Source organism: Suncus etruscus, chromosome 11, assembly GCF_024139225.1.
Source record: "Suncus etruscus isolate mSunEtr1 chromosome 11, mSunEtr1.pri.cur, whole genome shotgun sequence".
Lineage (NCBI taxonomy): Eukaryota > Metazoa > Chordata > Mammalia > Eulipotyphla > Soricidae > Suncus > Suncus etruscus.
This window is the reverse complement of record NC_064858.1, coordinates 21,767,734-21,795,211: the sequence shown is the minus strand read 5'-3', so window position 1 is coordinate 21,795,211 and position 27,478 is coordinate 21,767,734. Positions and strand designations below refer to the sequence as shown.

General features: G+C 44.6%; 1 protein-coding gene across 1 annotated transcript; it reads left to right on the top strand.

The window, feature by feature from the left end:
* The first annotated feature begins 85 nt into the window (after positions 1 to 85).
* On the top strand, positions 86 to 27,067 carry MRPS35 (mitochondrial ribosomal protein S35). Its single transcript, XM_049783844.1, has 8 exons — positions 86 to 214; positions 4,199 to 4,245; positions 5,528 to 5,695; positions 7,111 to 7,171; positions 14,379 to 14,518; positions 21,966 to 22,075; positions 23,318 to 23,387; positions 26,370 to 27,067. Exons 1-8 carry the CDS (start codon positions 115 to 117, stop codon positions 26,634 to 26,636), a joined length of 963 nt encoding a protein of 320 aa, XP_049639801.1. The 5' UTR covers positions 86 to 114; the 3' UTR covers positions 26,637 to 27,067.
* Positions 27,068 to 27,478: the final 411 nt, after the last annotated feature.

Below are 27,478 nucleotides of genomic sequence, written 5' to 3'. Positions count from 1 at the left end.
AAGGCTTCCGTAATTTCCGGTTCCTCCGCCTCGGGGTGGGGGGAGCGGGATGCACATGCGCAGTCGCGGCAGCCGGAACTGCGCATGTGCCGTTCCGCTCTCCGTCTTCGAGTCATGGCGGCCTCCATACTGCCGTCATGGCTCTACCTGCGAGCAGGGGCCGGAGCCCTGCGCGCTTTCTCCAGCGACGCCGCCGTTCGGAAACCAGGCCCGCGTGAGTTTCTGCACGCCGGCCCCGGCATGGGTGGGGAGGAGGGCGGTGGGAGACGACTCCGGGCTCGGGGCTGGCTGGGCTGCGCGAGGACGGGGTTGGGGACCCAGCAAAGCGCTGCTAGAGAGGTCACGGTGGAGGTCACCTTGGTTCTAGGCAAGCGGGAGGGATGCCCGCCGTGGGCTCAGCCCGCCCTGGGGAGACAGTTTGGGGACTTTCATTTATTTGCATATTTTCATTTACTTACTTACTTTGGGGTCACACCCGGCAGCACTCAGGGGTACTCCTAGCTTTGCACTCAGAAATCGCTCCTGGCAGGCTTGGGGGGGGACCATACGGGACGCCGGGATTCGAACCACCGTCCTTCTGCATGCAAGGCAAACACCCTACCTCTATGCTATCTCTCCGGCCCCGGCTTTTTACTTATTATTTTTTGGGGGTGGGGGTTTGGGTCACACCCGGCTGCCCTCAGGAGTTACTTCTGGTTCTGCATTCAGAAGTCACTCCTCGCAGGCTTGGAGGGACCATATGGGATGCCGGGATTCGAACCACCTTTCGTCCTGGGTCAGCCGCTTGCAAGGCAAACGCCCTACCGCTGTGCTATCTCTCCGGCCCCAGGACTTTGTTTCTAGCTAACTTACCTGACCTTTTCAACTCAGCACCTGCAAAATGGGAATGATCAAAACACCTCCTCTATAAGGCGGCTGGAAGGATAAACCCAGGTATATCAGGAGGAAGAAATATAGCAGCAAGTAACAATACAGAAAAGGTTTGATTCTGATCATCTTCACAAATGACCTTGATTCAAAGCCTTCCTTCTTTTTATTGTTTTTTTTTTTTTGTTTGTTTGTTTGTTTTGGTTTTGGGTCACACCTGGCTCTGCTCAAGGGTTACTCCTGGCTCTGCACTCAGAAGTCGCTCCTGGCAGGCACGGGGGTACTATATGGGATGCTGGGATTCGAATCGCCGTTCGTCCTGGATGGCTGCATGCAAGGCAAACGCCCTGCCGCGGTGCTATCTCTCTGGCCCCATGGGACTTCATTTTTTGGGGGGGAGGTTAGCATACCCGGTGATGCTCAGGGTTAAGTTAACTCCTGGCTATGAGCCTAGAAATCGCTCCTGACTCGGGGAAACCATATAGGACGCCGGGGGATCGAACCCAGGTCCGTCCTGGGTCAGCCATTGCTGTGCTATTGCTCCGGCCCCAGTATGGGGATTTCCTGGCGGTGTGCGTGGAGAGCGGGGTGCCCACTAGCTAGGTGCAGGAGGCCGCTCTGGGATGCCCTCCCTGCTGCACCTACATAGGCGGCTTGCTCCTTCACTGCCCCCGCTTCCTCCACCGGTCGTTCCCTTACTCCACACTTGTCCCTGTAGAACCAGCCGCCCGGGAAGGGAGATCTGAAGCACTAGGCGGGAGGGAGGAGCCGGTCAGGATCTTGTCCGATAGGGTAGGTAGAAAGGACCCACTAGGCTGCAGCATTTGCTGGGAACCCAGAGGCAGCTGAGATCTGTCTGGGAGAACTATTGAGGTTTTCGGTAACTGCATATGCAGGGCCCGAAGTGCAAATAGGTTGCTTGCTTATAACGGGCCAGGAGTAAGATTATGAAAGGCTCAGGAAGATGAGCTATTATTTGCCTGCTCTCAGAAAGAGCATTAGATGTGACTTGATTTTTTGGGTGGGGGATATGGGGGCACACCTTGCAGTGCTTAAAGGTTACTCCTGACACTGTGCTTATGGGTCATTCCTGACAGGCTTGGTTAGGGTCCAAGCAGATAACCCAACCGGCGCTGAAAGTCAAAGACCACCTCTGATAATGTAAAATGCAAAAGGGAGTTTATTCCAGCTTGCTGGGGCAGTCTATCATACAAGATAAAGGCCCTGTATGAAACTAACATGCCGGTTGTATAGAATTAATAGGCTTCAGCAGGCTAAAAATTCATTGGTTAATACAAACAGTTTAGCTTCCACGGTATACATGATTGGCTCAATTTTCATCCATCCCTTACACAGGTCCCTCATGTCTCACAGATGACCTAATTCCTGCCCTCCCCCCTTTATCTGGTATGATACCATTTGGGCTGAAAAACAGAATGGCCTTCATAACAGTGGGACTTTGGCCTGGGAATGCTAGGGGGAGCAGTATCTAAGAAGGAATAGGAAAGGGGTATATAAGCTGCTACAGGCTTGATGCTTATTATAGCTTCAAGGTGTGGAAAACTTATAAGCAACTTTAGGCTTGTTGTTAATTAAGGCAAGTTAGAGCTTCGGGATCTGGGGTCTAATAGCTTAAGGGACCATATGTGGTGACCAGAATTGAACCCAAGCCTGCCACATGCAAGGCAAACTACCTTCCTGCTGTACTTTCACTCCATTGGAAACTTCCTAGCAGGAAAGTGACAGCATGATGACAGCATGGGGTGGGAGCAAAAGGCAGGAAGCCAGCAGGGAGAAGGTTGCAGGGATCGACAGGGCAGAGTAAGATTTAGACTGATGGTAGAGTAGGGAAGGGCTCTGGTTGCATTTGGGGGCTGTTTTGAAGATAGATCTAAAAGGAGACACTGCTAACTGACATGAGCTAGAGGAGGAGAAACCTGTTTGTTGTTGGCATTTGATGAGTAGCAGTGACCCATAAGATGGGAAGCAAGATTTTAGCCTGGCTACAATGTGGGGTAGATAGCTGACTGAGATGTTAACAGAGTATCTCCCATCTCTTTTGTGTGCTCTGTCCTTTTTGTTTTATTTTGGTGTTTTTTTGTTTGTTTGTTTTCGGGTCATACCCAGTGGTGCTCAGGTTACCCCTGGCTCTGCACTTAGAAAGCGCTCCTGGCAGGCGCGGGGGACCATATGGGATGTGGGGAGTCAAACTACAGTCTGTCCTGGATCGGCTGCTTGCAAGGCAAATGCCCTACAGCTGCCCCCTTTTTGTTTTATTTTGTTCTTGGAACACACCCAGCTGTGCTCAGGGATTACTCCTGGTGAGTCTAGGGAACCTTATGTAGTACTGGGGTTCAAACCTGAGTCAGCTGCCTTACCCACAGAACTCTAGTTCTTGCCTGTGCTCTGTTCTACTCAGACATTTTAGCCCACTTGATCTTGTTGACTTTAATTTTCCATCTTCTCTCTTAAGAATACCTTTTCTCTCTGTTGCCAAGACCACCTCTTGCTCCTCTATAAGGTTTTAGCCTAGAGTCCACATCAGGGAGATTTCGCTCTAGCTGATGGCGTTTATGCCTATTTCCATTACCTTTTTCCTGCATTCAGAGTCACACCTGGTGGGGCTCAGGGAACCATTTGCGGCCCCAGAGTTTGAACCTGGAATGGCTCTATGCAAAGCAAGTGTCCTGTCACCTGTACTGCCTTTTTGACCCATAAATGTCTTTTGAAATAGTGTGAGATTTATGCTTTGATGTCTGGTGTGCAAATTTCTTCACTTTTATCACCACCAATATATCATAAACCATCCACCACAGCCCTACGTCACTTCAGTTTTCCCTCCCCCTTTCCTTCAATTCTGTTGTCAGAGTCCATGGGATTAACTAAGACCCTTAACATTTATTGAAACTCTTCCTTTAAGGGCCAGAGCGGTAGCACAGTGGTAGGGTATTTGCCTTGCAGGTGGTTGACCCAGGAACGGAAGTGGGTTCGATCCCTGGCATTCCATATGGTCCTCTGAGCCTGCCAGGAGCAATTTCTAGCTGAGCCGCCAGGTGTGCCCCCCCCCCCCAAAAAAAAAAGAAAACACACACAAAATTTCCTTTAGCTGATAGATTATCTCATTATCACAGTAGCTTTTAGTTGAAATAACTTGGATTTTCTCTCAATTATTTCTGATGATCTGTTTTTATTAAGATGCTTTACAGTTCTGGGCTCACAGAAATGGTTATTATTTCTGTTCCTGAAGGCCAGACTTTTCATCTGATTTTCTGTCACTACCTCTGCTTGGCTCTGCTCTCAGACTCACTCTGAGCCTGGCATTGTCTTTCAGGGGCACCAGGAAGAACTTCGAGACCTGACAGGCCTCTCAGGAGAAAGGTAAGTGGTTGTGCATATTCAGTCTTTCTGCTTCAGGGGTTTACAGAAGTTTGGAGATGATGCCACTGTGGGCTGTGCAGAAAGAAATTGATAGGAGTATTTATTTTATTTGTTTTGGGGGCCACACCCAGTAGTGCACAGGGTTTACTCCTAGGTCTTTACTTGAGTCATACCTGGATGACTTGAGGGACTATATGTGGTTCCAGGTATTGAATTCATTCCCACCATGTACAAGGCAAGTGCTCTACCTACTATCTCTCTAGCCCCTGGATTTTGTTTTATTAGTCTGATTGAACTATTTACATGACTGTTCTTTTGGACTAGGAAACATAATTTACCAAGTGTACATATTGAATAAGTAATTCCTTTGCTTATTTCAGTTATTATTATTATTTTTTACCATTGCCTTTATTTACAAGTTCTCAGTGTCACCTTGTGATCTGCTTCTGTCAAACTGCCAAATGCTATTTCAAAATTTGTTCCTCATTCCTCAATAAGCAGAAAGGACAAGTTTTCTAAAAGTCTAAGGAAACAAATAAGATGGGAAACTTATGCTGGACTAAATGAACTGTTACAGGGGATCCTGAGAGGGTTTGAGGAAACAGATATAAGTAGGTAGATTAGGTGTGTTCTCCTTCAAATCAAAATAGCTTTGAGAGGTCAGGTTTCATGTAGGTTGCCAGTCTGCTAATGTGTCTCTTAGTATGACTTTTTGGCTTGGAAACTAAAGAGCGTGTCTTGTTTATTTGCTTGTTTTTGGAGTTACACCTTGTGATACTTAGAAGCCTCTCCTGGCTCTGTTTGGGGAACTGGCCTCTTGCAGGGCATGTGCCTCACTCAACTCTTTCACTCTCTCTAGCCCAGTGCTTCTCAAATAGTGGGGCATGCCCCCCCAGAGGGGTCTCGAGGCTCTGTAAAGAGGGAGCTTTTGACCTCGGCAAACACTGTCCTAACAAGCTAAGCCCCGTGTTTATGTCTCTGTATGTTTCTGGGGCTGAGAGTCTTGCTTCAACCCCGCTTTGAAAAGCTGTGCATTGCCAAACGTGCTCATTTTAGCCATTCATCCAGACATCACCTCTGATTAAAAATTCAGCTCAAATTATTTTATATATTTTTGTTTTGCAGGTTAAGGTTTTTTTTTTTTAAAAAGATACTATTTACAGTTGCGGCAGGGCGGGGATGTGAAAAATGTTTTCTTCTTCCTAGGGGGGCATGACAGAAAATAATTGAGAAGCACTGCTCTAGCCTCACATATCCAAATTTAACTGTTTCTGTTTCATAGGCGCTGCCTCCGAGGACAGAGAAAATGGCTGTTGACCAGGACTGGCCAAGCGTGTACCCTGTGGCAGCTCCATTTAAGCCCTCGGTCGTCCCTCTTCCTATTCGAATGGGTTATCCTGTAAAAAGGGGTGTGCCAATGGCAAAGGAGGGAAATCTGGAACTTTTAAAGGTGAGAAGATCCACTGATCCCTGGAACTTGTACCTAAGAAAAACTGAGCCTCTTCCATTCCTACCATAGCCCCATTATACTTCAAGGTTGAATATTTTGCTTTGAATTTTCTTCTAGGAATAATGAATGCTATGTTTTAATTATGATTAAGAGAGCTAGAGAGTTCTAGGCATTTAAGAATGATTTTAGTTTTTTCCTAGCCTTATCTTTTCTATATTGCATCTTTTAGTTAAAAATAAGAAAAGTATGGGGCCAGAGTGGTGGCACAAGGGATAGGGGGTTTGCCTTGCATGCACTAACCTAGGAAGGACCGAGGTTCAATCCCCTGGCATCCCAGATGGTCCCCCAAGCCCAGAGCGATTTTTGAGCGCATAGCTTGGAGTAACCCCTGAGCATCACTGCATGTGGCCCCAAAACAAAAACAGTAAAGATAAAATCCTAGCAGCTGAAAAAAAAAATAAGAAAAGTGAAAAGTCAGCTTGAGGTTGAGAATGGGCAAATGGAAGTTCTACTTTATATATTTTTTGGGGGAAAGGGGTAGCTGGGAATGGAGCTCCACTAATGCTGTGGACCATCAGGTCCCTGTACCAGAGGTGTTCAGAAGGCCATATAGTGCCAGGATGACACTTGGGCTCTGTACATGCCAAGCTTCACTATAGCCCTGACTCTGTCCCAGTCTTAGACTCGACTGGGAGAAGGGTGGTATGGATTTGGCTCTTGGCTCTGTGCTCAGAGATCATTCTTGGTGTTCCTTGGGGGTTGTGTAGTGCTGAGGATTTTGCTGTTGTGCATCTATCCTATCTCTCTGGCCTCTCCTGGTGGTTCTGGACCCAAGGAAGGTTGGATTGTCAGGGATGATGTTGGCCCCTATAGTGGTAGTCCGGGCCTCCAGGGCTGTACCTGGAGATGATTGGGAGACTCTGGTTTAGAGATAGAACTGGAGTGAGCTATATGCAAGACTTGAACTTTGTACTGTCTTTAGTCTTCCATGTTCAGCTTTTGAAAAGATTTTAAAACTTTCCATAAATAAAGGTAGAACATTAGTTAATCTTATACTTTCCCATCCCTTTCTTTCACACTATAGTTACTTTGGGGATTGAACTTTTTTTTTTTTTTTTTTAAATTTTTGTTGTTGTTGTTGTGCTCAGGGAAAACTCCTAGCTCAGAGGACTGTAAGAGGTGCTGGGTATCAAATCTGGGTCAGTCACATGCAAGGCAAGTGCCCTACCCACTGTACTATTGCTCTTGGCTATTGAACATTTTTTGGGAGGTGGGATTGTGTCATGGAGATCACATTAGCAGTGTCAAGGATTGTGCTAGGCTATATGGGGCAGATTATTTTTGGCCTATATTTTAGCTTTTAGGAAATGTTTATTTTGCATGTGACTGATATGCTCTTTACATTTCTCCTTTAGGTCCCAAATTTTCTTCATCTGACGCCTGTGGCAATTAAAAAGCACTGTAGTGTTCTTAAAGGTAAATGACTGTTTAATGAATTTTTTGTTGTTGTTTTTTGGTTTTTGGGTCAGAACCGGTGGTGCTCAGGGGTTACTCCTGGCTGTCTGCTCAGAAATAGCTCCTGGCAGGCACGGGGGACCATATGGGACACCGGGTTTCGAACCAACCACCTTTGGTTCTGGATCGGCTGCTTGCAAGGCAAACGCCGCTGTGCTATCTCTCGGGCCCAAATGACTGTTTAATGAATTTTGAATATCATTTCTAATAGTAGGAAACAGGATGTGCAAATTCATTATAGGAGGCCACATTCTTTTGATAAATTCAGACAAGGAGAATACAAGAAAAGAAAATCAGAGTAGTACCCTTAATGAAACTTACCTACAGAAGTCCTCAACCACAAAATTGGCAAAGTAAATTCAACAGTTGACTAAAAGTATCCTAGAGTATCAAATGGTGAATTTAGTCCAGGGATCCACGAATGGTTCCATAAATCAATGAATGCTACTTATTTTGACAAAGGAAATATGATTATCACATGATTGTTTCAGTTAATAAAAAGTGTTTTTACAGAACTCACATCTTTCATAAGAAAAACTCAGCAGAATGGCTTTTGTGGGATCATATCTACCTCTTAGCCCAAAGCTAACATTATGTGAAGAGAGGAGTAAGTTCCCAAAGATAAGGACAAAATGACATTTACCCTTTTACTGCTTTCATTTAGCCTGATCCTGGACTCTTAAAAACAGAAATAGAAATAATAGCCATTCCAATCATGAGAGAATAAAATTACTTCGACTTATGACTAAGTCATATACTAAGTTAAGAAAACTTATGACTCACTAAAACACTTTCAGAACTAATTCAATAAAATTGTAGGACACAAAATCAATACATACACCCCAAATTTTGTTTCCATATACTGACTGTGAAATGTTAGAGAAAATTAAAAAGCACTGTCATGTATAACATTAGCATTAAGGAGAATAAAATACTAAGGTTTTTCCAGGGAGGTAAAAAATTTTGTGTTGAAATTTATAGGACATTGATGAAAGAATTTCAAGACTTAGATAAATAGTAATACTAGTTATAGACATGTAGCTTATGGATTATGAGAACTAATAGCATTAAAATGTCCTTGCTACTCAAAGTGATCTATAAATTCAGTGTGATCCCTGTCAAGGTTTTAGTGCTACTTTTTATAGAAATGGAACAGAGCATTTTAAAATTTCTATGGAACCATAGAAGACTGAGAATAACTAAGGCAACTTTAAAAAAGAACAAAGTTGGGGCCAGCGCGGTGGCGCTAGAGGTAAGGTGTCTGCCTTGCCAGTGCTAGCCTAGGACGGACCTCGGTTCGATCCCCTGGCGTCCCATATGGTCCCCCAAGCCAGGAGCGACTTCTGAGCGCATAGCCAGGAGTAACCCCTGAGTGTTACCAGGTGTGGCCCTCCCCCCCCCCCCAAAAAAAAAACAAAGCTAGAGATTTGTCACATTCCTGATACCAGACTATGTTACAAAGCTATAATAAAACAGTATGGTTTGGAATAAAAACAAACATAAGCTTGACTGGAACAGAATTAGGAGTTTAGAAATGAATCTACACTTACAGGAGTCAATAATAGAACATGAGGGAAAGACTGTCTCTATAAAATGGTTTAGGGAAAATTGACAGCCACATGCAAAAGAATGAAATTGGATATTATGACTTAAACTATACACAGAAATTAACCTAAATGAATGTAAAACTGTAACATAAGGTATATAATTAGAAAACCCCTAGAAGGGCCCGGAGAGATAGCACAGCGGCGTTTGCCTTGCAAGCAGACGATATAGGACCAAAGGTGGTTGGTTTGAATCCCGGTGTCCCATCTGGTCCCCCGTGCCTGCCAGGAGCTATTTCTGAGCAGACAGCCAGGAGTAACCCCTGAGCACCGCCGGGTGTGGCCCAAAAACCAAAAAAAAAAAAAAAAAAAAGAAAACCCCTAGAAGAAAACTTAGGCAGTAAGCTCTTTGAGGGGATGGTGTGATAGCAAGCACAATGGACTGAACACTTGCTTTTGTAGGCAGTTGGCTGCGGTCAGTTCCCAGCACTGCCAAGATGAACCCCATTCCTAGATATGGGAGTAGTAACCCTTGAGTACTACTAGGTATAGGCCATAAGACACACACACACACACACACACACACACACACACACACACACACACACACACAGAATATAAATTAAAGCTTATGCATAATAGAAGAAATCAACAAAATGATAAATCATATGGAATAATAGAAAATATTTGGAAAGAATTTATCTGCTAAGGTGTTAAAATGCAAAGTATAGAACTCTTGCTTGTTAATAGCAAAAATACAAGCAAGAGACTAGAGAGGTAGTAGGTAGTACAGGTGTTAGGCACAGGTACCTAGACCCTCGGCATCACTGCACATGGCCCTGACAGCTCCCAGGCTAGAGCAGCCTAGATATCTCTGGTATCACATGGCCGTGTAGCACTGACCCACTGGCCTGGTTGGCTCAGATCTCCAGTGGAGCTCTGCACCTCCTGAGCAATGTTTGGCAGGCACACAAAGGAAAAAAAAGATAAAACCAAAGACAAAAAGCAAAAACAAAGACAAAAAGAAAGGCTCAGGGGCTGGAGAGATAGCAGGGAGATAAAAGTGTTTGCCTTGCATGCATAAGGTCAGTGGTTTGAATCCCGGCATCCCATATGGTCCCCTGAGCCTGCCAGGAGCGATTTTTGAGTGTAGAGCCAGGAGTAATCCCTGAGTGCTGCTGAGTGTGATCCAAAAAAAAAAAAAAAAAAAAGGCTCAGAGGAACTGAACAGATATTTCTAAAGCAGACATGCAGGTGGTGGTAGGGCTGTGGAAAACTGGTCAACACAAATGCAGCAAGACATGAGGTCTCCAGTTAGAACAGCCCATGCTGAGAGAGCAGAGCATGGTGAGAAGAGAATTGTTTCTGTACTGTCCTGGGAGTGAATTGTCTGGTTTCTGTGGGAAGTAGTGTGGGGAATCTCCTGCCATGGAGCCACCACAGCTTCAGCAGCCCCTCTTTGGACATATATTTGTCCATAGGACATGGAGAAGTGGAAAGCGAATACTGATATGGAGAGAGATGCTCTTGTCAGAGTAGCTGCAGTGTTTTTGACAATAATCCCCATTTGGAAACAATTTGTGTGTTTTATGTGTGCTGTGTGTTCATGTGTACATGAAGGAGTGAATATGTCTGGGAGTCTTCACTATGGGGGCAGTATTTTGCCATTTGAGACAAAATAGGACATTATGATGTGAAAACAGTTTCAGAGGTATAAAGGTTGGCTTTCTCTTCTATGTGAAATCAAAAGCTGAATTTAGCAAAAGGTGCTAGTAATCAAGGTTCCAGCACCTGAGGTGGAAGGGAGATAATTGGGCAAGGGTTCAAAGTCTTGAGTATGATTTGGGATTTGGTACGTGTTACACAGTGACACAGCAACTGAGGACCATTAGCACCTATTTTGCGGCAGCCCTTGTGAGAGAATAGGTCCTGAGTGTTCTTTCTTGTCACTGAGAAGAAATGGTAATTATGTGATTCACGTGCTTTGTGATGACCACTTTTTAAGGTGTAACTATGTCAGTCAACACATTGTATATTTTAAACTTAGGGTTTTATGGCATTTTTCTCTCAGTAAATAGGGGGGAGGGAGTCTGAATATCGCATGTTTTGAGTCTGCAAGTTTCTTTTTTTTGGGGGGAGGGGTTGGGCCACACCGAGTGATGCTCAGGGATTACTCCTGCTATGTGCTCAGAAATTGCTCTTTTTTTTTTTTTTTTTTGTGGTTTTTGGGTCACACCCGGCAGTGCTCAGGGGTTATTCCTGGCTCCAGGCTCAGAAATTGCTCCTGGCAGGCACGGGGGACCATATGGGGCACCGGGATTTGAACCAATGACCTCCTGCATGAAAGGCAAACACCTTACCTCCATGCTATCTCTTCGGCCCCCCAGAAATTGCTCTTGGCTCGGGGAACCATATGGGATGCTGGGGATCAAACCCAGGTCCATCCTGGGTCAGCTGTGTGCAAGGCAAAACGCCTTACTACTGTACTATCACTCTGGCCCTACAAGTTTCTTTTGTAAAGAGAATTTTGATTTGTGTTCAGTGAATTGCTATATGTCAGATCTACACTTCAAATTTTTTTTGACACACCATTCTACAAGTGGTCTTTAATGACTGATAGAAGATAGAACCAGAAGTTCTAATTTTTGCATGGGCAGGACAGGGACTGGTTAAATTATAGGCATGAAAAGATAGAAAATGTTTTGTAGTACATACATGTGACCCAGACTGCAAGTAGTGTAGAAAGAAGCTGAGTAACTGAAGCCTCCTGGGGTTCTGGGGGATGGATACTTGCCAAAATGATATAAAAAATTGGAAGAAATTGGGAGCATTGCAGAATCAGCTCCCATGGAGAACACAGAAATGCACCAATGGAGAGTGCTGGTGTTAAGTCTTGACCATTGCTCAGTTCCTTGTTCATCTGTTACTTAAGTCTGTTTATTATACTTTCTTTTTCTCTCGGTTCATAATTTATTAATTTTAATTTTTAGGACGCAACTGGTGATGCTCAAAGTGTACTCTTAATTCTGTACTCAGGGATCACTCCTGGTAGGGCATGAGGGATTTATGTAGTGTTAAGTATCAAACCTCAGCTATCTGCATGCAAGGCAAATGCCTTGAAGTCTATACTACTCTGGCTCATACAGTTATTGTATATTTCTGATATAGATGTAATGTGTGTTATTATACTCTTATATATATCACCTATACATTGTTTCTTTTTAGTTGGTGGTTTTTTTGGGTTTTTTTTTTTTTTTTTGGGTCATATTCGGTGATGCTCTGAGGTTATTCCTGGCTCTGCTTTCAGAAATCACTTCTGGCAGGCTCTGGGGACCTAATGGGATGCCAGGATTTGAGCTGGGGTCTTTCCTGTGTTGGCTGCATGCAAGGCAAAAGCCTTACCGCTGTGCTATCACTCCAGCTCCATATTAGTCTCTAATCTAAATTTCACTGGACTATACCTACCTTGGCAGAGTCTAGAATTGGTACTAATTTACATACATGCATACATGCGCAGTATCCTTAAGGCTTTCAGGAAAGAAAATACAAGTGAAAAATGCATCATAGGTAGCCTGTTTGTGTTAGAGAGATGAGATAGTGAACATGATTATGGTGAAATTTGAGCTTCGGGAAAGTCCTTTCATTCCAAAATGCAGAGAGGCAGAGAGGCCTTTTTCTTTATTTGACTGTTTTCAACCGTTTTTCTTTTTAAGCTTTGCACTGTATACTTAGACACTGTAATTTACAGTCAGCTTCAGTTGTACAGTGCTTCCACACACACCCAGCAGCACAAACAGGTCTGAGCTTGGCCTCTTCTCCTTCCTGAGATCAGCAGCCTCTTTTGTCTGCCCTCATATGGGCTTTGTAGGTCATGTCTTGGGAGACCTGTCTGTCCCCACTGACTTTTCTCTCCAGTGGTTCTTGGGAGGAGCAGGACATTGGGCTCAGCACCTGGTAGTGTTTAGTGGTTACTCCTGGCTCTGCACTCAGAAATTAGTCCTGGTAGATTCGAAGGATTATATAGGGTGCCAGGAATTGAACCCAGGTAGCCCACGTGCAAGACCTTGCCTGACTCAACTGTGCTCTCTTTCTGGCCCTGATCACTTGATTCTTTGTAAAACCAGTTAGCAAATGAGGTACAAAGTGATAAATTCCATTTTTATTTTCAAAAAATTATTTTTAAATGAACATAGGTAATTCTGTAACTGGTCAAATAAATGTTGTATTCCTGAAATACTACAGCATTTAAAAAGAAACCATGTTCATAAAAGCTGATTCAGAAAAGTTAGCATCATATTTTATAACATTTTAAGCACTTTAATCTTTTCTAAATTTTACCCTTATATTCTGCCAGTTTCTAGAATTGGATTGTCTCTTCCCAGTAACTTGAAGGCTCCTCAAATTTTTCTTTTCCTTTTTCCCCTTAAAGTAGGTCAGTTCATATTTTATATCTAGCTTGCAAATGGAAAATTTGAAGCACAGGAAAGTTAGATAATTTACCCAAACTTTAATTATCAGTGGCAGCGGTGGAGTGAAAGCCGAGTCCTTCCAGTTTCCTGTCTGCTAGGTACTTGCAGTCGACCCTGTTTTGTAGACATATAATCAGGTCATTTAAAAGCTGTAATTATCATCTGGTGATTAAAATGACATTTTTAAAAAAGATCAAATCCAGAGTCAGGGATCATAATTCTCCGAGATGGTCTCTTGGCAGTGCTGGTTTCAGCATATGTCCTAGACAGCAGACATGGAACCACCTCCACTTCGAGCAGTGTGCTCCTGCACTGTCCGTCTTATCAGGGCTCTCACTGCACTTGGGCCTCTGAGCTCAGCTCTAAGGCAGGTGCTAGGACTTGACTCACTGTTAGGTTTATTCCCTGATGTTGGAGGGATCGTTCTCCACAGCTACACAGGCTGTTCCCCTGTTACTCAAAGTGGCTCTGTGGAGATAATCAAGGAGCCCAGCCAGCCTTGCTCTGCAGAAAGCACAGACAGGGAATTAATTGGCTCTGCCCAGAAACAAGATCCCTATGGCTGTTGTTCTTCAAAGGAGTGATGGGATGAGATTTCCTTTGCAGAGAACTTGAGGGGTGGGGACACTTCTCCCACCAGCAAGAGCAGAGCTCAGTGAACCCTCCTCTGGAGCTACGTGCTCTTCCCTTCCAGGGTCAGATGGCGGAGTCCAAGGCTGCTGCCTCAGATCTGGCTGCCTAGATCTGAGCACTGAAGGGCCTCCCAGGTCAAGGCCGCATCCCATGCTTAGAGCCTGTCTCTTTCAGGCTGCTGTGATGGTCACTCTTCTTCCCTGGGGGCTGTTCTCAGTTCTCTGCAACTTTTGATACTTTTCAGTATCATTTCAGTACTTTTCAGGGTCATTTGACCTGATCCTGCTTTTGCCTTTGAAAAATTGCCCTGCTCATTCGGGCATTTTGGAGGAGAAGGTGAAGGGCTCCGGTGGGGCCCATGACCCTGTTTCATCCTGTGTTGCCTAGAATCTTCCCTTTGGGAAGGTCCTTACATAGTCCTCCCAAAAGTGCAGAGCTGAGGGCCGAGGTTGCTTCCAGTAGGTGGATGCTGATGGGAACCTCATGGCTAAGATCTCACTGAGAACCCATTTTAATCCTCAGAGTTCTGCACCGAGTGGCCAGCTGCTCTGGACAGCACTGAAAAATGTGAGAAGCATTTTCCCATTGAAATCGAAACAGCAGACTATGTTTCATCAGGACCGTCCATTCGGAACCCCAAAGCGCGTGTGGTCACCTTGAGGGTGAGTGAATTTCTTCAGGAAAATTGTAGCATGCGAAAGTGGTGTTTTTCCCTGGGAATTGAGACCTGTCAGAGAACAGTTGGAAGACACAACAGTGGTCTGTGGCTTAGGCCACTTAGGTTAGTGGCTTCACTCGTGAAGCCTGGAGTAGCTTACAGGAGCTTATTTCAGAACAGCATAGGGGTTAATACTATACTTGATGGGCTATCACTATTTTTTTTTTTGTTAAATCATGTGAATGTCAAGTTTCTCAATGTTACTCAACTTTTTCCAGCTGGAGTGGAGATTTCACAAATTCAGAGCTGACCAGTCACCCCTATAGTACTGGGTCATGCTTTGGGACCAGCACTGTTCAAGCCCAGTGGTGCTGGCTGGACCAACTGTGCATGTCAGGCCTGTGCTCCCCAAGCTGTCTCTCTTCCCTCGCTGATATTTAGTGCTGGTAGAACAACACACAGTGCGGGCCTTTTAAGTGTCAAGATGGCGACTCTGGATACTGTCGGTTTAGACAAAGTACTTTTTGTGAGATGAAAGTGACATGTCAAACAAGGACTCCTATACTTGTTTTGGGGCCATAGGCATCAGAGTTCAGGGCTTACTCATTTTTTTATTTTGTAAATGTAGGTAGGAATATTTAATCATTTTTAATATTTAATCATTTTAATATTTAATTATTTTTACAATGATGAATTTTTTAAATTATCTTTATTTAAACATCGTGATTACAAATATGATTGTAGTTGTATGATTACAGTCATGTAAAGAACACCCCCTTCACCAGTGTAAGATTCCCACCACCAATTTTCCAGGTCTCCCTCCTCCCCACCCCACCCACACCTGTACTCGAGACAGGCTTTCTTTCTTTTTTTTTTTTGGTTTTTGGTTTTTGGGCCACACCTGCTCAGAAATAGCTCCTGGCAGGCACAGGGGACCATATGGGACACCGAGATTCGAACCAACCACCTTAGGTCCTGGATTGGCTGCTTGCAAGGCAAACACCGTTGTACTATCTCTCCGGGCCCAAGACAGGCTTTCTATTTTCCACATTTATTCACATTGTTATGATAGTTTTCAGTGTAGTTATTTCTCTAACTACACTCATCACTCTATGTGGTGAGCTTCATGTCATGAGCTGCACCTACATAGGTAGATAGGGGGAAATAAGGGTTGGGACTGAGGCAGTAAAAGATTAGAAATGAGCTTTGTAGGGCAGTATCAAGGTCACAATACAAGATGGATATTATGCATATATAAACTATATGCAAACAATACTATCAATAGGAGACCAAGGAGAAAAAATTTCCAGTGATTGTCCCAACATAAACCAGTGCTAGAACGGCCCGCCCTCCTCCCAAAGTGCATTTCCATTAGTGTAGGGAGAGGTAGGGGGAAAGCCTGATGACCCCTATAGAGTCCAACTGGACCGCGCCCCGGGAAGGCCTGGAGTCCAGGGGAGAAAGGGGGGAACGGCTGGGGGCTTTCCAAGCATCCCAGCACTCCTTAGGCTAGGGAGAAGGTCTCCGGCATGGGGCCTCCCCAAACCCCATACCTGGCAAAAGCTGGTCTCCAGAATCAAAGGAAACCGGAAGCCAGATGTCTGCCCGCCCTCTTCCCCATGCACCTCTCCCCTGGAGTACGGAGGGAGGGGGGAAGCCTGAGGACCCCAAGGGTCCACATGAACCCACTTCTGGCCATCTGAGCCGGCACCCAGGGAGGGCCTGGAGTCCAGGGGAGAAAAAGGGACAGCTGTGGGGCCTGCCAAGCCTCCCAGCACTCCCCAGACTAGGGAGAAAGCCTCTGGCATGGGGTCTCCCCAAACCCCATGCTTGGCAAGAGTTGCATAAGCTCAGTTGTTTAGACCTGTTATTTCAGTGTGAAAATTTCTAATTTCAGTCGTCAAATCCTCTTGATGCCTAATTGTGCTCCAGTCAAGTCTATCGATGCTTTTTTTGAGCTTCCTGAACATCTTCCATAATTCTACTCTAAACCTCTTATTTGAGAGAATACCTAGTTGTTTCCTACTTTTTAGGTTATCAGAGCAGCCATCTTGATTTCTTTAAACATGGGAGTGTACTACAAAATTTCTCCATTGGTAAGGCTGTAGATTGCTTCTTATAATGTGGAGAAATGGAATTTAGGGGTTGAAAGATAAGTGCGGCCGCGGAGTGAAGCGGAGCAGAATAAAGGCAGAGAGCATGGCCACCGTCCTTTTTAAGTCTCTGGGTGCCCAATCACACGGCAGGAATCAGCCCCACATTCGTTGGGTGGGGACATCTTACCGACTGTGGGTCCTGGAGGGATTATGGTCCTTGGTGTCTCTAGGCTGGCTCAGCAGAAAAAAGCAGGGATCATTCTTGGCAGGGCTCAAGGAACCATATGTGGTTCTGAGGATCAAACCAGGATCAATTGTTTTGATCCTATGTGCAAGACATGCACCTTAACCCCTGTGCTAGTTCTATATTATTGTTTGTGCTTTCCCCCTTTCTTATAGGCTAATAAGAAGTGCTGGTAGAGTAATAATACCTGATATGTTCTTAAAACACTTGACATTTTTTTAGTTAAATAACTTCTAGGATTACCGTATTATGTGGCTATATATAACCGCAACATCTTCTGCTTTGAAATCAGTCAGTTTGGGAAAGGAATTGATAATTCAGTGTTGGGTCCTTAAAATAGCAAGTTCAAAGACAAGTCTAAGGAATCAGGCAAGGGCCTGGAGAGATAGCACAGCGGTGTTTGCCTTGCAAGCAGCCAATCCAAGACCAAAGGTGGTTGGTTCGAACCCCGGCGTCCCATATGGTCCCCCGTGCCTGCCAGGAGTAAGCCCAGAGCACCGCTTACCAAACACCAAAAAAAAAAAAAAAAAAAAAATGGCAAGTCTAATAGGGAAGAGATGGACAATGACCATAGTCACATTGTGTCAACATTGGTGATGGTGGCTAGCTCAGCTGGCCATTCAGTTGGCCGGGCCCTCTGGGCTGGAGGGCCCCAAAGTCACTGCACCTGAGGCTTGGCCTGAAATCAGTGTAACACTGACCTAGTAAATGCTGTTGTGAGGGTTTGGGGGAAATCACTTGCAGAGCTGGAGCACTTGCTTTGCATGTCGGGGTCCTGCTCACCTCAAGGACAGAGCTAGAGGTAGTCCCCCAAAATAAAAGGTTTATGAATGTAAGCATCAAATCAGTTGTTATAATAGCCATCAGCAGCATTGCTGCTTATTTTTGACAACTTTTTTTGGGGAGGGGGTTTGGGCCACACCCAGTGCTGCTCAGGGGTTACTCCTGTCTATGCACTCAGTAATCGCTCCTGGTTTGGGGGACCATATAGAACGCTGGGGGATCGAACCACTGTCTGTCTTAGGCTAGTGCTGGCAAGGCAGACGCTTTACCGCTCCACGCCACCACTCTGGCCCATTTTTGACAGCTTCTACATAAAAAGCTGGAAGACTTACATTTTCAGAAATGATAAGTTTTTACATTTTTATTAAATTTCATGCATTTTTTTAAAATATGACTTTAGTGAGGGGTGTGTTATTTTTCAGGTGGGCTCACACTAGGTGGTACTCAGAATTTACTCCTGGCTTTGGACTCTGGGATCATCTTGTACTCCAGGGATTGTACATGTGGGATTTGGGTGATGGAATCCAGGTCAACTCTGTGCAGAGCAAGCACCTTACCCACTGTACTGTTGCTTCAGCCTTGGTGAAGGGGGTTTTATTTATTTTTTTTATTTATGGTGAGGAGGTCAGGTCATACCTGGCAGCACTTAGGGGTTACTCCTGGCTCTGCACTGAGAAATCACTCCTGGAAGGCTTGGGGGACCTATACAGGATGCTGGGAATCAAACTGGGATTGGAGGCGTGCAAGGCAAATGCCCTACCGCTATGTTATCACTTTGGCCACCTAGTGAGGGGAGTTTTAAAAGGAAAAGCTGAGAAGCTTCTGCACCTCAAAGGAAATAGTGCCCTGAATACAAGAGCCACCCACTGAGTGAGAGAAACTATTCACCCAGTACCCATCAGATAAGGGGCTAATATCCAAAATATACAATGGATGTATATATATATATATATATATAAATATATATATATATATATATATATATACATATATACAATATACTGATGGAACTTTACAAGAAAAAATCATCTAACCCTGTCAAAAAATGTCAAGAAGACATAAACAGACATTTTGACAAAAAAAGAAATACAAATGGCTAAAAGGCATATAAAAAAATGCTCCACATCACTAATCATCAGGGAGATGCAAATCAAAATAACTATGAGGTACCATCTCACATCACAGAGATTGGCATACATCACAAAGAATGAGAACAAGCAGTGCTGATGAGGATGTGAAGAGAAAGGAACTCTTACCCACTGCTGATGGGAATGCCGTCTTGTCCAACCTTTATGGAAAGTAATATGGAGATTCCTCCAAAATCTGAAAATTGAGCTCCATATGATCCAGATATACCACTCCTACGAATATACCTTAGGAACACAAAAATAGGGGCTGGAGAGATAGCACAGCGGCGTTTGCCTTGCAAGCAGCTGACCCAGGACCTAAGGTGGTTGGTTCGAATCCCGGTGTCCCATATGGTCCCCCGTGCCTCCCAGGAGCTATTTCTGAGCAGATAGCCAGTAGTAACCCCTGAGCACCGCCGGGTGTGCCCCCCCCCCAAAAAAAAAGGAACACAAAAATCCCTTCCTCACACCTATATTCATTGCTGCACTGTTTACAATAGCCAGACTCTGGAAACAGCCTAGATGCCCCTCACTGGATGAATGGCTAAAGAAACTGTGGTACATATATACAATGGAATATTATGCAGCTGTCAGAAGAGATGAAGTAATGAAATTTTCCTATACATGGATGTATATAGAATCTATTATGCTGAGTGAAATGTCAGAGGGAGAGAGACAGACACAGAATGGTCTCATTTGTATATGGGTTTTGAGAAAAATAAAAGACATTTGTGCAGTGATTCTCAGAGACAAAAGAGAGGAGGACTGGAAGGTTCAGCTCACGACATGAAGCTCACCACAGAGAGTGATGGGTGCAGTTAGAGAAATAATTACACTGAGAACCATCATAACAAAATGTGACTGAATGAGGGAAGTAGAAAGCCTGTCTAGAGCACAGGCCAGGGTGGAATGGGGAGGAGGGACACTTGGGACATTGGTGATGGGAATGTTGCACTGGTGAAGGGTTTTTTTTTTTTTATTAAAAAAGAAAAGAAGGAGGGGCTGGAGAGATAGCATGGAGGTAAAGCGTTTGCCTTTCATGCAAGAGGTCATCGGTTCGAATCCCAGCATCCCATATGGTCCCCTGTGCCTGCCAGGAGCAATTTCTGAGCATGGAGCCAGGAGTAACCCCTGAGCACTGCCGGGTGTGACCCAAAAACCACAAAAAAACAAAAAACAAAAAACAAAAAACAAAAAAAAAAAAAAAAAAAAAGAAAAGAAGGAAGGAAGCAAGCAAGGAAGGAAGGAAGGAAGGAAGGAAGGAAGGAAGGAAGGAAGGAAGGAAATATTCTCAGACAATAAAGAACTGAATAAAAAAAGTCATAAAAATACTTATTCTGGGGCCGGGCGGTGGCGCTAAAGGTAAGGTGCGCCTGCCTTGCTTGCGGTAGCCTTGGACAGACCCCGGTTCGATCCCCCGGTGTCCCATATGGTCCCCCAAGCCAGGAGCAACTTCTGAGCGCATAGCCAGGAGTAACCCCTGAGCGTTACCGGGTGTGGCCCAAAAACCAAAAAAAAAAATACTTATTCTACTAAAAATAAATGTTTAATTCTGTATTTCATACTATGTTTTTCTGGGATTCTAATGTCCATTTCATACTATTTTTATATGTGGTGTCTATTTTATAATTACAATGTAGGTATGTGTGATTTTATAAGTGATTGTCCATATTAACTGCCGGTAGTCATAAAATAGTTTTTTATTAGTTGGTAAGCTGCTCAGAGACGGATACATATGTAACAGTGTTCTCTGTTCCTCAAGGGACATATTCATATCTATATTCCATTTATTTGTGTCTTTCTCTATTTTATTTGTTCAAATAAAAATTCACAGTGCTGGGTAGGCATTTACCTTGTTCGTTCCTTTATTAACCCAGGTTCAATCCCCAGCATTCCTTCCAATATGGTCCCCTTAGCCTGCCAGGAATGGATTTCTGAGCATAGATCCAGAAGTAACCTCTGAATGCCACTAGGTGTGCAGAGACCCCCCTTCCCCCCCCCCCCCAATTCACAGCCATGTAACCTTTTAAACTGTAAGCATTCATTTAGCAAATATATGCTACCTGCCTTTTGGTGGCAGAGGGGAGAGTGTGGTGAGGATTATACCCAAGGCCTCACACGTGCAAAGCCAGCACTTAACTACTGATCCACAGTCCTGGACTTGGCGCCCGGTTTTTAAGACATAGACCTCTGCCACGAGCTAAACAGATGATCACAAGTCTTTTCCTCCCCTCAGAGGTAACGGAAGTGTAGTGGGGAGTCAAAGAATAAACAGTATCTCCCAGGGTTGTGTCATGGGGAATGCTGGAGGGAAGTGAACAATTTTCAGACTCTCGGTCTGTTTCTTGTGCATTTAGGACCGTCTTACTTAATTGCTGACTATAGGAAGTAGCCATGGTTCGTTCTTTGGACTCCTTTATTTAGCCTGCTTTCCGGGGCCTTCTCATTCACCTCTAGATCGTGCCTTCACCCTTGCAGAGTTCTGACACTTTCTTCTCAAACCATATGTGGTTAGTCCAGCAGTTCTCGAAATATGGTCCCTTGAAATGTGGGAACTGAAGCCAGATTCATTTGGGAATCATTACATAACAGCTCTGCAGCTTGAAATTTCAGTCTTCATTAACATATTACCTCCTTAGAGAAAGCTTGCCACAAAGGACCCTCTTTAACTCAGCATTTCCCAAATGCACTTGACAAAAAAGACCTTTGGAAAAAATAATGTGGGAGAAGTATTAGCAATCTGACAGACATTGGTTTGAGTTATTTGAAATGTTTTGATCCTCCCTGTGCTATAAATGCCGCTATGTAAGTTAGAACGATCACATAATTGGTAGAAATTTCTTAAAGCTCCTATGTTTTTTCCATTTGCCCTGTTTGTCCAGCTTTGCTGCCACTGACTTAGTTTAGTTCTGTTAGTCCCAACCCCCAGCCCAGTGATTTTCTGTTTCCGCTGTGCACTTCAGGAAAGACATTCGTGCCAAAGCTGTCAACAGAGACATAGTTCACCAGCCTCCCTTTTCTTTTTCCATGGGGAAGATGGCACCTCAGTGAGGCAGCTGCTGATTCAGTGTAGCAGAATTGAAAAATGTTCTTTTTTGGTCATTTAATATTAATGTAAAGAGCATTGCTGCTGTCCTTTTTCATTAAAGTCTGTCGAGTAATTGTTTCCAATATTTTTTTGTGCCTCCTGTATTTTTTTAGGTTAAACTTTCCAGTTTGAATTTGGATGATCATGCAAAGAAAAAATTAATCAAACTTGTCGGAGACCGGTACTGCAAGACCACAGATTTGCTTACTATCAGGGCAGACAGGTAAAGAAGGCGCGTCCTGTCCAGGGATATGCTCTGTGGTAAAGCACTTGCCTTGCCCATGTGGGCCCTTAAGTTCTGCCCATGGCACTGTTGGGGGCTAGGGTAGGCATATTTCATGCGTGGGTTCGTTTCATGTGCTACATGTATTGTTTAATAATATCTAGATGCCCCTCAGCCCTTGTTACATTTCTTACTAACTCAGCAGAGATGCTCTCTCCACCAGGTCTTTTTTTTCTTTTTGTTTTCCTTTGGACCAGAGCTGGCATTGCTCAGAAATTACTCCTGGCAAAACTTTGAGGACCTTGTGAGGTATAAGGGAATCAAACCTGAGTTGGCCTCACACAAAACTGCCTTAACCTTGGTACTATTTTTCTAGCCCTCTAGAAGACTTTTAAATCTGTAATGGATCTGGGCATTGAGATTAGACACAATCATTAAAAACTGTAAGGGGGCGTGTGATAGCACAGTGGTTAGGGCATTTGCCTTGCATGCAGCCCTCCTGGGTTCAATCCCTGATATCCCATATACTCCCCAGAACAAGCAAGGAGTAAGTTTTGAGTGTACAGTCAGGAATAACCTAACACCTGAGTGCCATCAGGTCCGGCCCCAAAACAAACAAAACAAAACAAAAAACTAAAACTCTAAAGGGTCTGGAGCAATAGTTCAGTGGGTAGGGCACTTGTTTTGCATGTGGCTGTCCTAAGTTTGATCCCTGGCACCTCATAGTTCCCTGAGCACAGCCAGGTACGGCTCAAAAATGCTGAAAGAAAAAAAGACAACAGGGCCAGAGAGATGGCCTGGAGAGAGGGCGTTTGCCTTGCATGCAGAAAGACAGTGATTCAAATCTCGGCATCCCATATGGTCCCCCGAGCCTGCCAGGAGTGGTTTCTTAGTGTAGAGCCAGGAGGAACCCCTGAGCGCTGCTGGGTGTGACCCAAAAACAGAAAAAACAAACAAATAAAACAAAACAGAAAGACAACAACAAAACTGTATATAAAACTATTACAGACAACACCATTAGTGATGAAAGCAAATTTCTATACTAAATAAAAATGATACCGCACTTTTTAGTATTCTCAAGTGGTAAACTGCATAGGTTATTTTTTTTTATCTCTGAACAAAATTTTTCTAAAGCAAGTAAGGACTTCCTGAATGTAAATTAGCATTTGTGTTTAGTACTTGTATGATTTGCAAAGTATTCTGTGTACTGAATTAAGAAAACTTTTACTTTCTCTCTTGAAGGTGTCCCTTAAAGAGACAGAATAGTGATTATGCAATGTATTTACTAACAGTTCTGTACCACGAATCTTGGGTAAGTAACTGTACGTAAACTTCACTGGCATTGTCAGTTGGTACCTTTCAGCCTTTTACACCTGTGGGCTCTTTGTATTCTGTGGCCCAGCGGCTGCATATTACTAAATCCAATGAGGGTGACCATTCAGGATGGCCAGTGTGACAGGGACTCAGCTGGGTATTGAAATTCTCGGTGAGCTGGTGACGTGTGGCATGTTGACATTGACTTTTAATGCCACTTGGGTTGAGGCTCTTCACAGTGTTTGTCTCCAGACCTTCAGGAATCAGATGAGCAGCAGGCACAATAGTACAGTGGGTAGTGTTTGTCTTATATGCAGCCAGCCCAAATTCAATCCCTGGCACCCAAGATGGACCCCTGAACTCACCTGAATGATCTCGAGCACAGAGCCAGGAGTAAGCCCTGAGCACCATCAGTGTGGCCCAAAAATATCAACAAAAGCAGAAATCAAATGACTAAAATACTTTTGGATTTCAGAGCTTCTGTTGCTGATAGAAAAGTTAGGATGTTTACTTTTATATTTTACTTGGAAAGTTGTGGAAGTTAAGAAGGAAAGATAATCAGCTGTATGATTTGGGACTATAATCCCCTCTTATCCACATGAACTATAAGCAAAGCTCTGAAACATAGATGTTTCATATAGATTTATATATATGTTTCGTATAGATTTCCATCTGTTTGTTAGGACTACTCCTTGCCTTTCCTGTGGAAATGTGATTGAGCACTGTCAATGGCAGTGGCTTGCTGAAATGCCATTCAGAACTGCCTATGTTTGGCTGAGCTGTGCTTTATTGCTGTCGCCCCTTACATTGCCTTTTGAAGCAGCACTGTGGCTGAGTGAATTTAAGAGTGAATCAAACAATCAAAGCCAATTAGAGCAGGGGTCTCAAACTCAATTTACCTGGGGGCCGCAGGAGGCAAAGTCAGTAGTAAGCCTTGAGTGTTGGGAGATGTGACCCAAACAACTAAAATAAAACAAAACAAAACAAAGATTCCTCTAGGACAAGGGCCACAAAATGTACGGAGGGCCGCAAGTTTGAGACCCCTGAATTAGAGTCTTTTTTTGCCAGCAGGCTACAAAATGAACGTGCAAAGGAAATGCCAAGCAAGAATAAATTCCTTGCAGGTGACTTCCTGGATTCTCTCTGTGACCCCTAACAGACTTCCAACAGGCTTGAGCTCTGGGTTCTTGCAGGAGGATTTTGGTCTTTTATGATCATCACTTTGCTGCCAGAATGAGTAGCTCCAGACATCTGTCCTTAGCAGATTAACAAAAATATTCCCATTTTAAACCTGCTTGTCCATCCCTTCTGAATGATTGCTGCCAGAGGCTTGAAGGATTACAGATGAGCCGTGAAATTTTGAGGGCGGGTGGGCCTGAATTTTATTGAAGGGAGATTCTTTTTTTCCCCTTGCATGGAATTTATGTTAGAATTTGATGTCAGAACCTTAAGCATCGTCAGCCATTTAGAAAGCAGAGCTGCTTCTTAGTTCATCCTTTACTTTTTACAGCCTAATTGCATAGTGTTTGAAACTGAGCTTAGTTCTCAACTTCCCTTGGGTAACTCTTGGGTCTGCACTCAGGGATTACTCATAGCAGTTCTTGGGGGACCATATAAGTTGCCAGTGATTGAGCCTGAATTGGTCATGTGCAAGGCAAGCATCCTACTGCTCCAGCCCCTTATCTCTTCCTATTTCTTACGGTTTTCAGAACTATAAGTTTTCAGAACCTTGGGTGGCTGGAGCGATGGCACAGCAGGTAGGGCATTTGCCTTGCATGTGGCCAACTAGGGTTTGACCCCTGGCATCCCGTATGGTCCCCGAACCTGCAGGAGTCATTTCTAAGTGCAGAGCCAGGAGTAATGCCAGATGTGGCCCAAAATCAAACAAACAAAAAATTGGGTGTTTTTTTTTTTCTTTTCATCTTTTTCTTTCAAATGATAAAATACAGGAGTTAAGGTGCTTGCCTTGTATATGACTAACCTGGGTCCACACCCCCAGCACTGCATAAGGTTCTCTGTGACCTAACAGGAGTGACCCCTGAGCATCACTGGGTGTGGCTCCCAAACAGAAAAACCAAAAGCATCTTCCCTTCATCTTTCTCATACAGTATTTGTGGTTCTGTTTGAAGTCTGCCAGCACCATGGCCCAGGCAGAGTCGCTGTCAGACAGGCCCCCTTCTTCACCTCCTGTCTATGCTCCAGGATGGCAGCAGAGGACTACCTAATGCTGGCAGGGTCATTGGCAGGGCAAGGGAGGGAGGGAGTGCGGAACAGAGAAGAGAGAGAAGGGAAAAGAGAGAAAAATTTGTCAGTGGGGAAAATATTTGATTCCATCATAGGAACAGATTAAATATAATCAGAGTGATAGCCCAGCAGGTAGGGTACTTATCTTGTACACAGTTGACCCAGGTTTGATGCCTGTATTATGTATTGATCCCTTGAGGCCCACCGGGAGTGATCCCTGAGCACAGAGCCAGGAGCTGACTCAAAAGGCCCCAACCCCCACACCCATAAAATATTAATAAAATAGAATTTCAGATATATGGTGTCAATTTGACTAATAGTAAGTGCCTATTTTATGTGTCCTTTTATTGTTACTTTAGGGGTGGGGCCTCCTTAGCACTGTTCAGAGGTCTGGGGGCCTTTCTAAGCGATCTCCAGCCAACCATGCTGGGCGCTTTCATGAAAGGTCCTGGATTTCCATTCTAGCAGAGCACTTGTTCCTCATCACCCAGGCATATTCTAAGGTCACTGCAGAGGTTCTCACCCCTCTCTGGGATTCAGCCTGAGGGTCTTGGCAGTGTAGGGTAGGACTGTGAGGCAGATGGAGTATGGCTTCAGGATGGCATTGGGGAGCCCCTGGATCAGGCAACAGGAAGCTGGGTGCAGCATGCTTAAGGTGCTGCCCATTTCCCAGCCCCTCTCATGAGAGAAAGCATGTTCGAATCCGTCTCACAGATTTCTGTCCTTGCTCTTGTAGAAAACGGAAGAATGGGAGCAGAGTAAGACTGAGGCTGACATGGAGGAGTACATGTGGGAGAACAGCCCATCTGAGAGAAGCATTGTGGACACTCTCCTCCGGATGAGGCCGACTGACAAGGGCCCGCACACCCGGGAAGAGCTCCTGGACTCCCCGGAAGTGGGCGAGTATAGACGGTGTGTCGTCAGTCTGAAGAACCAGGGCGACAGTGAGCAGGCTCTCTTGCAGTACAAAGAATCAGTGAAGAGACTCTTGAGTTTGACGTGACGTTTGCTGAGAAATTGCTGTCATCCACTTAATATAAAGTTGAAATTATTACTGAAGGGGCTTTGTTCTCTGTCACCGTTCAGACTCCATTGTGTGCTGTGGCACCTCGCTGGTGGTTATTACCAAATCTATAGCAGATGCCAACTCAACAAGAAGAGGGGCCTGAGTGCCCCTGTGGCTCTTGCTCGAAGTTAAGTTCCACAGAGTGGTAGGTGCTCATCTCTGAGTGCTCCAGGCAGATGGGGAACAGCTGCTCCTTGGGTGGGGGCACTTAGCACTGTGGGACTCAGCAAGAGTCAAAGCCTGGACTCTGAGGAGATCAGGGAGCACATGAATGTCCTGAGGTACGCCCTTCATTGTGTCTGTATCACCTATGCCATCAACAACTGAGCAAGTGACTGTGGTGAGGTCACAATAAAGGAGTGGATGCATTTTGCAGTAGAGAACATCAGTGAAAGCACAGAGAGCTTTAAGACAGTTGATGAGAGGGTTTGTATCGGGCAGGCTACATGTTGTGTGCTGGGTTCTCACTGCACCTTTGTGTGTTCTCCCAAGTAAAAACGTTTGGGACTACAGCCCAGGGACTGGGTCTGAAGGGATAAGATTGGGTCCAGGGTGTGGGGAGGACACTGAATGTTAGGTCAGTTGTGGCACATATATTGCCTTATGTTAACTAAAGTGCTGCCTTCTCAGTGCAGCTGGAGCTGAGCAAAGTTGTGCCATGGCAGGGCTGAGCGAGTGACTGAGAACTGGAGTGGGTGATGTGGTGGCCAAGGAGGCTGATGTGCAGTCTTTGAAGGGAGGGACCATGGCACGTGCAGGCACGCGCACGCGCACACACA

Excerpts from the sequence above, each read along its gene's own strand:
- MRPS35 (XM_049783844.1), top strand. The coding sequence starts at position 115 with ATGGCGGCCTCCATACTGCCGTCATGGCTCTACCTGCGAGCAGGGGCC. Across the intron at positions 7,172-14,378 it reads GCACTGTAGTGTTCTTAAAG|AGTTCTGCACCGAGTGGCCA; the intron begins GTAAATGACTGT and ends TTTAATCCTCAG. Across the intron at positions 14,519-21,965 it reads CGCGTGTGGTCACCTTGAGG|GTTAAACTTTCCAGTTTGAA; the intron begins GTGAGTGAATTT and ends GTATTTTTTTAG.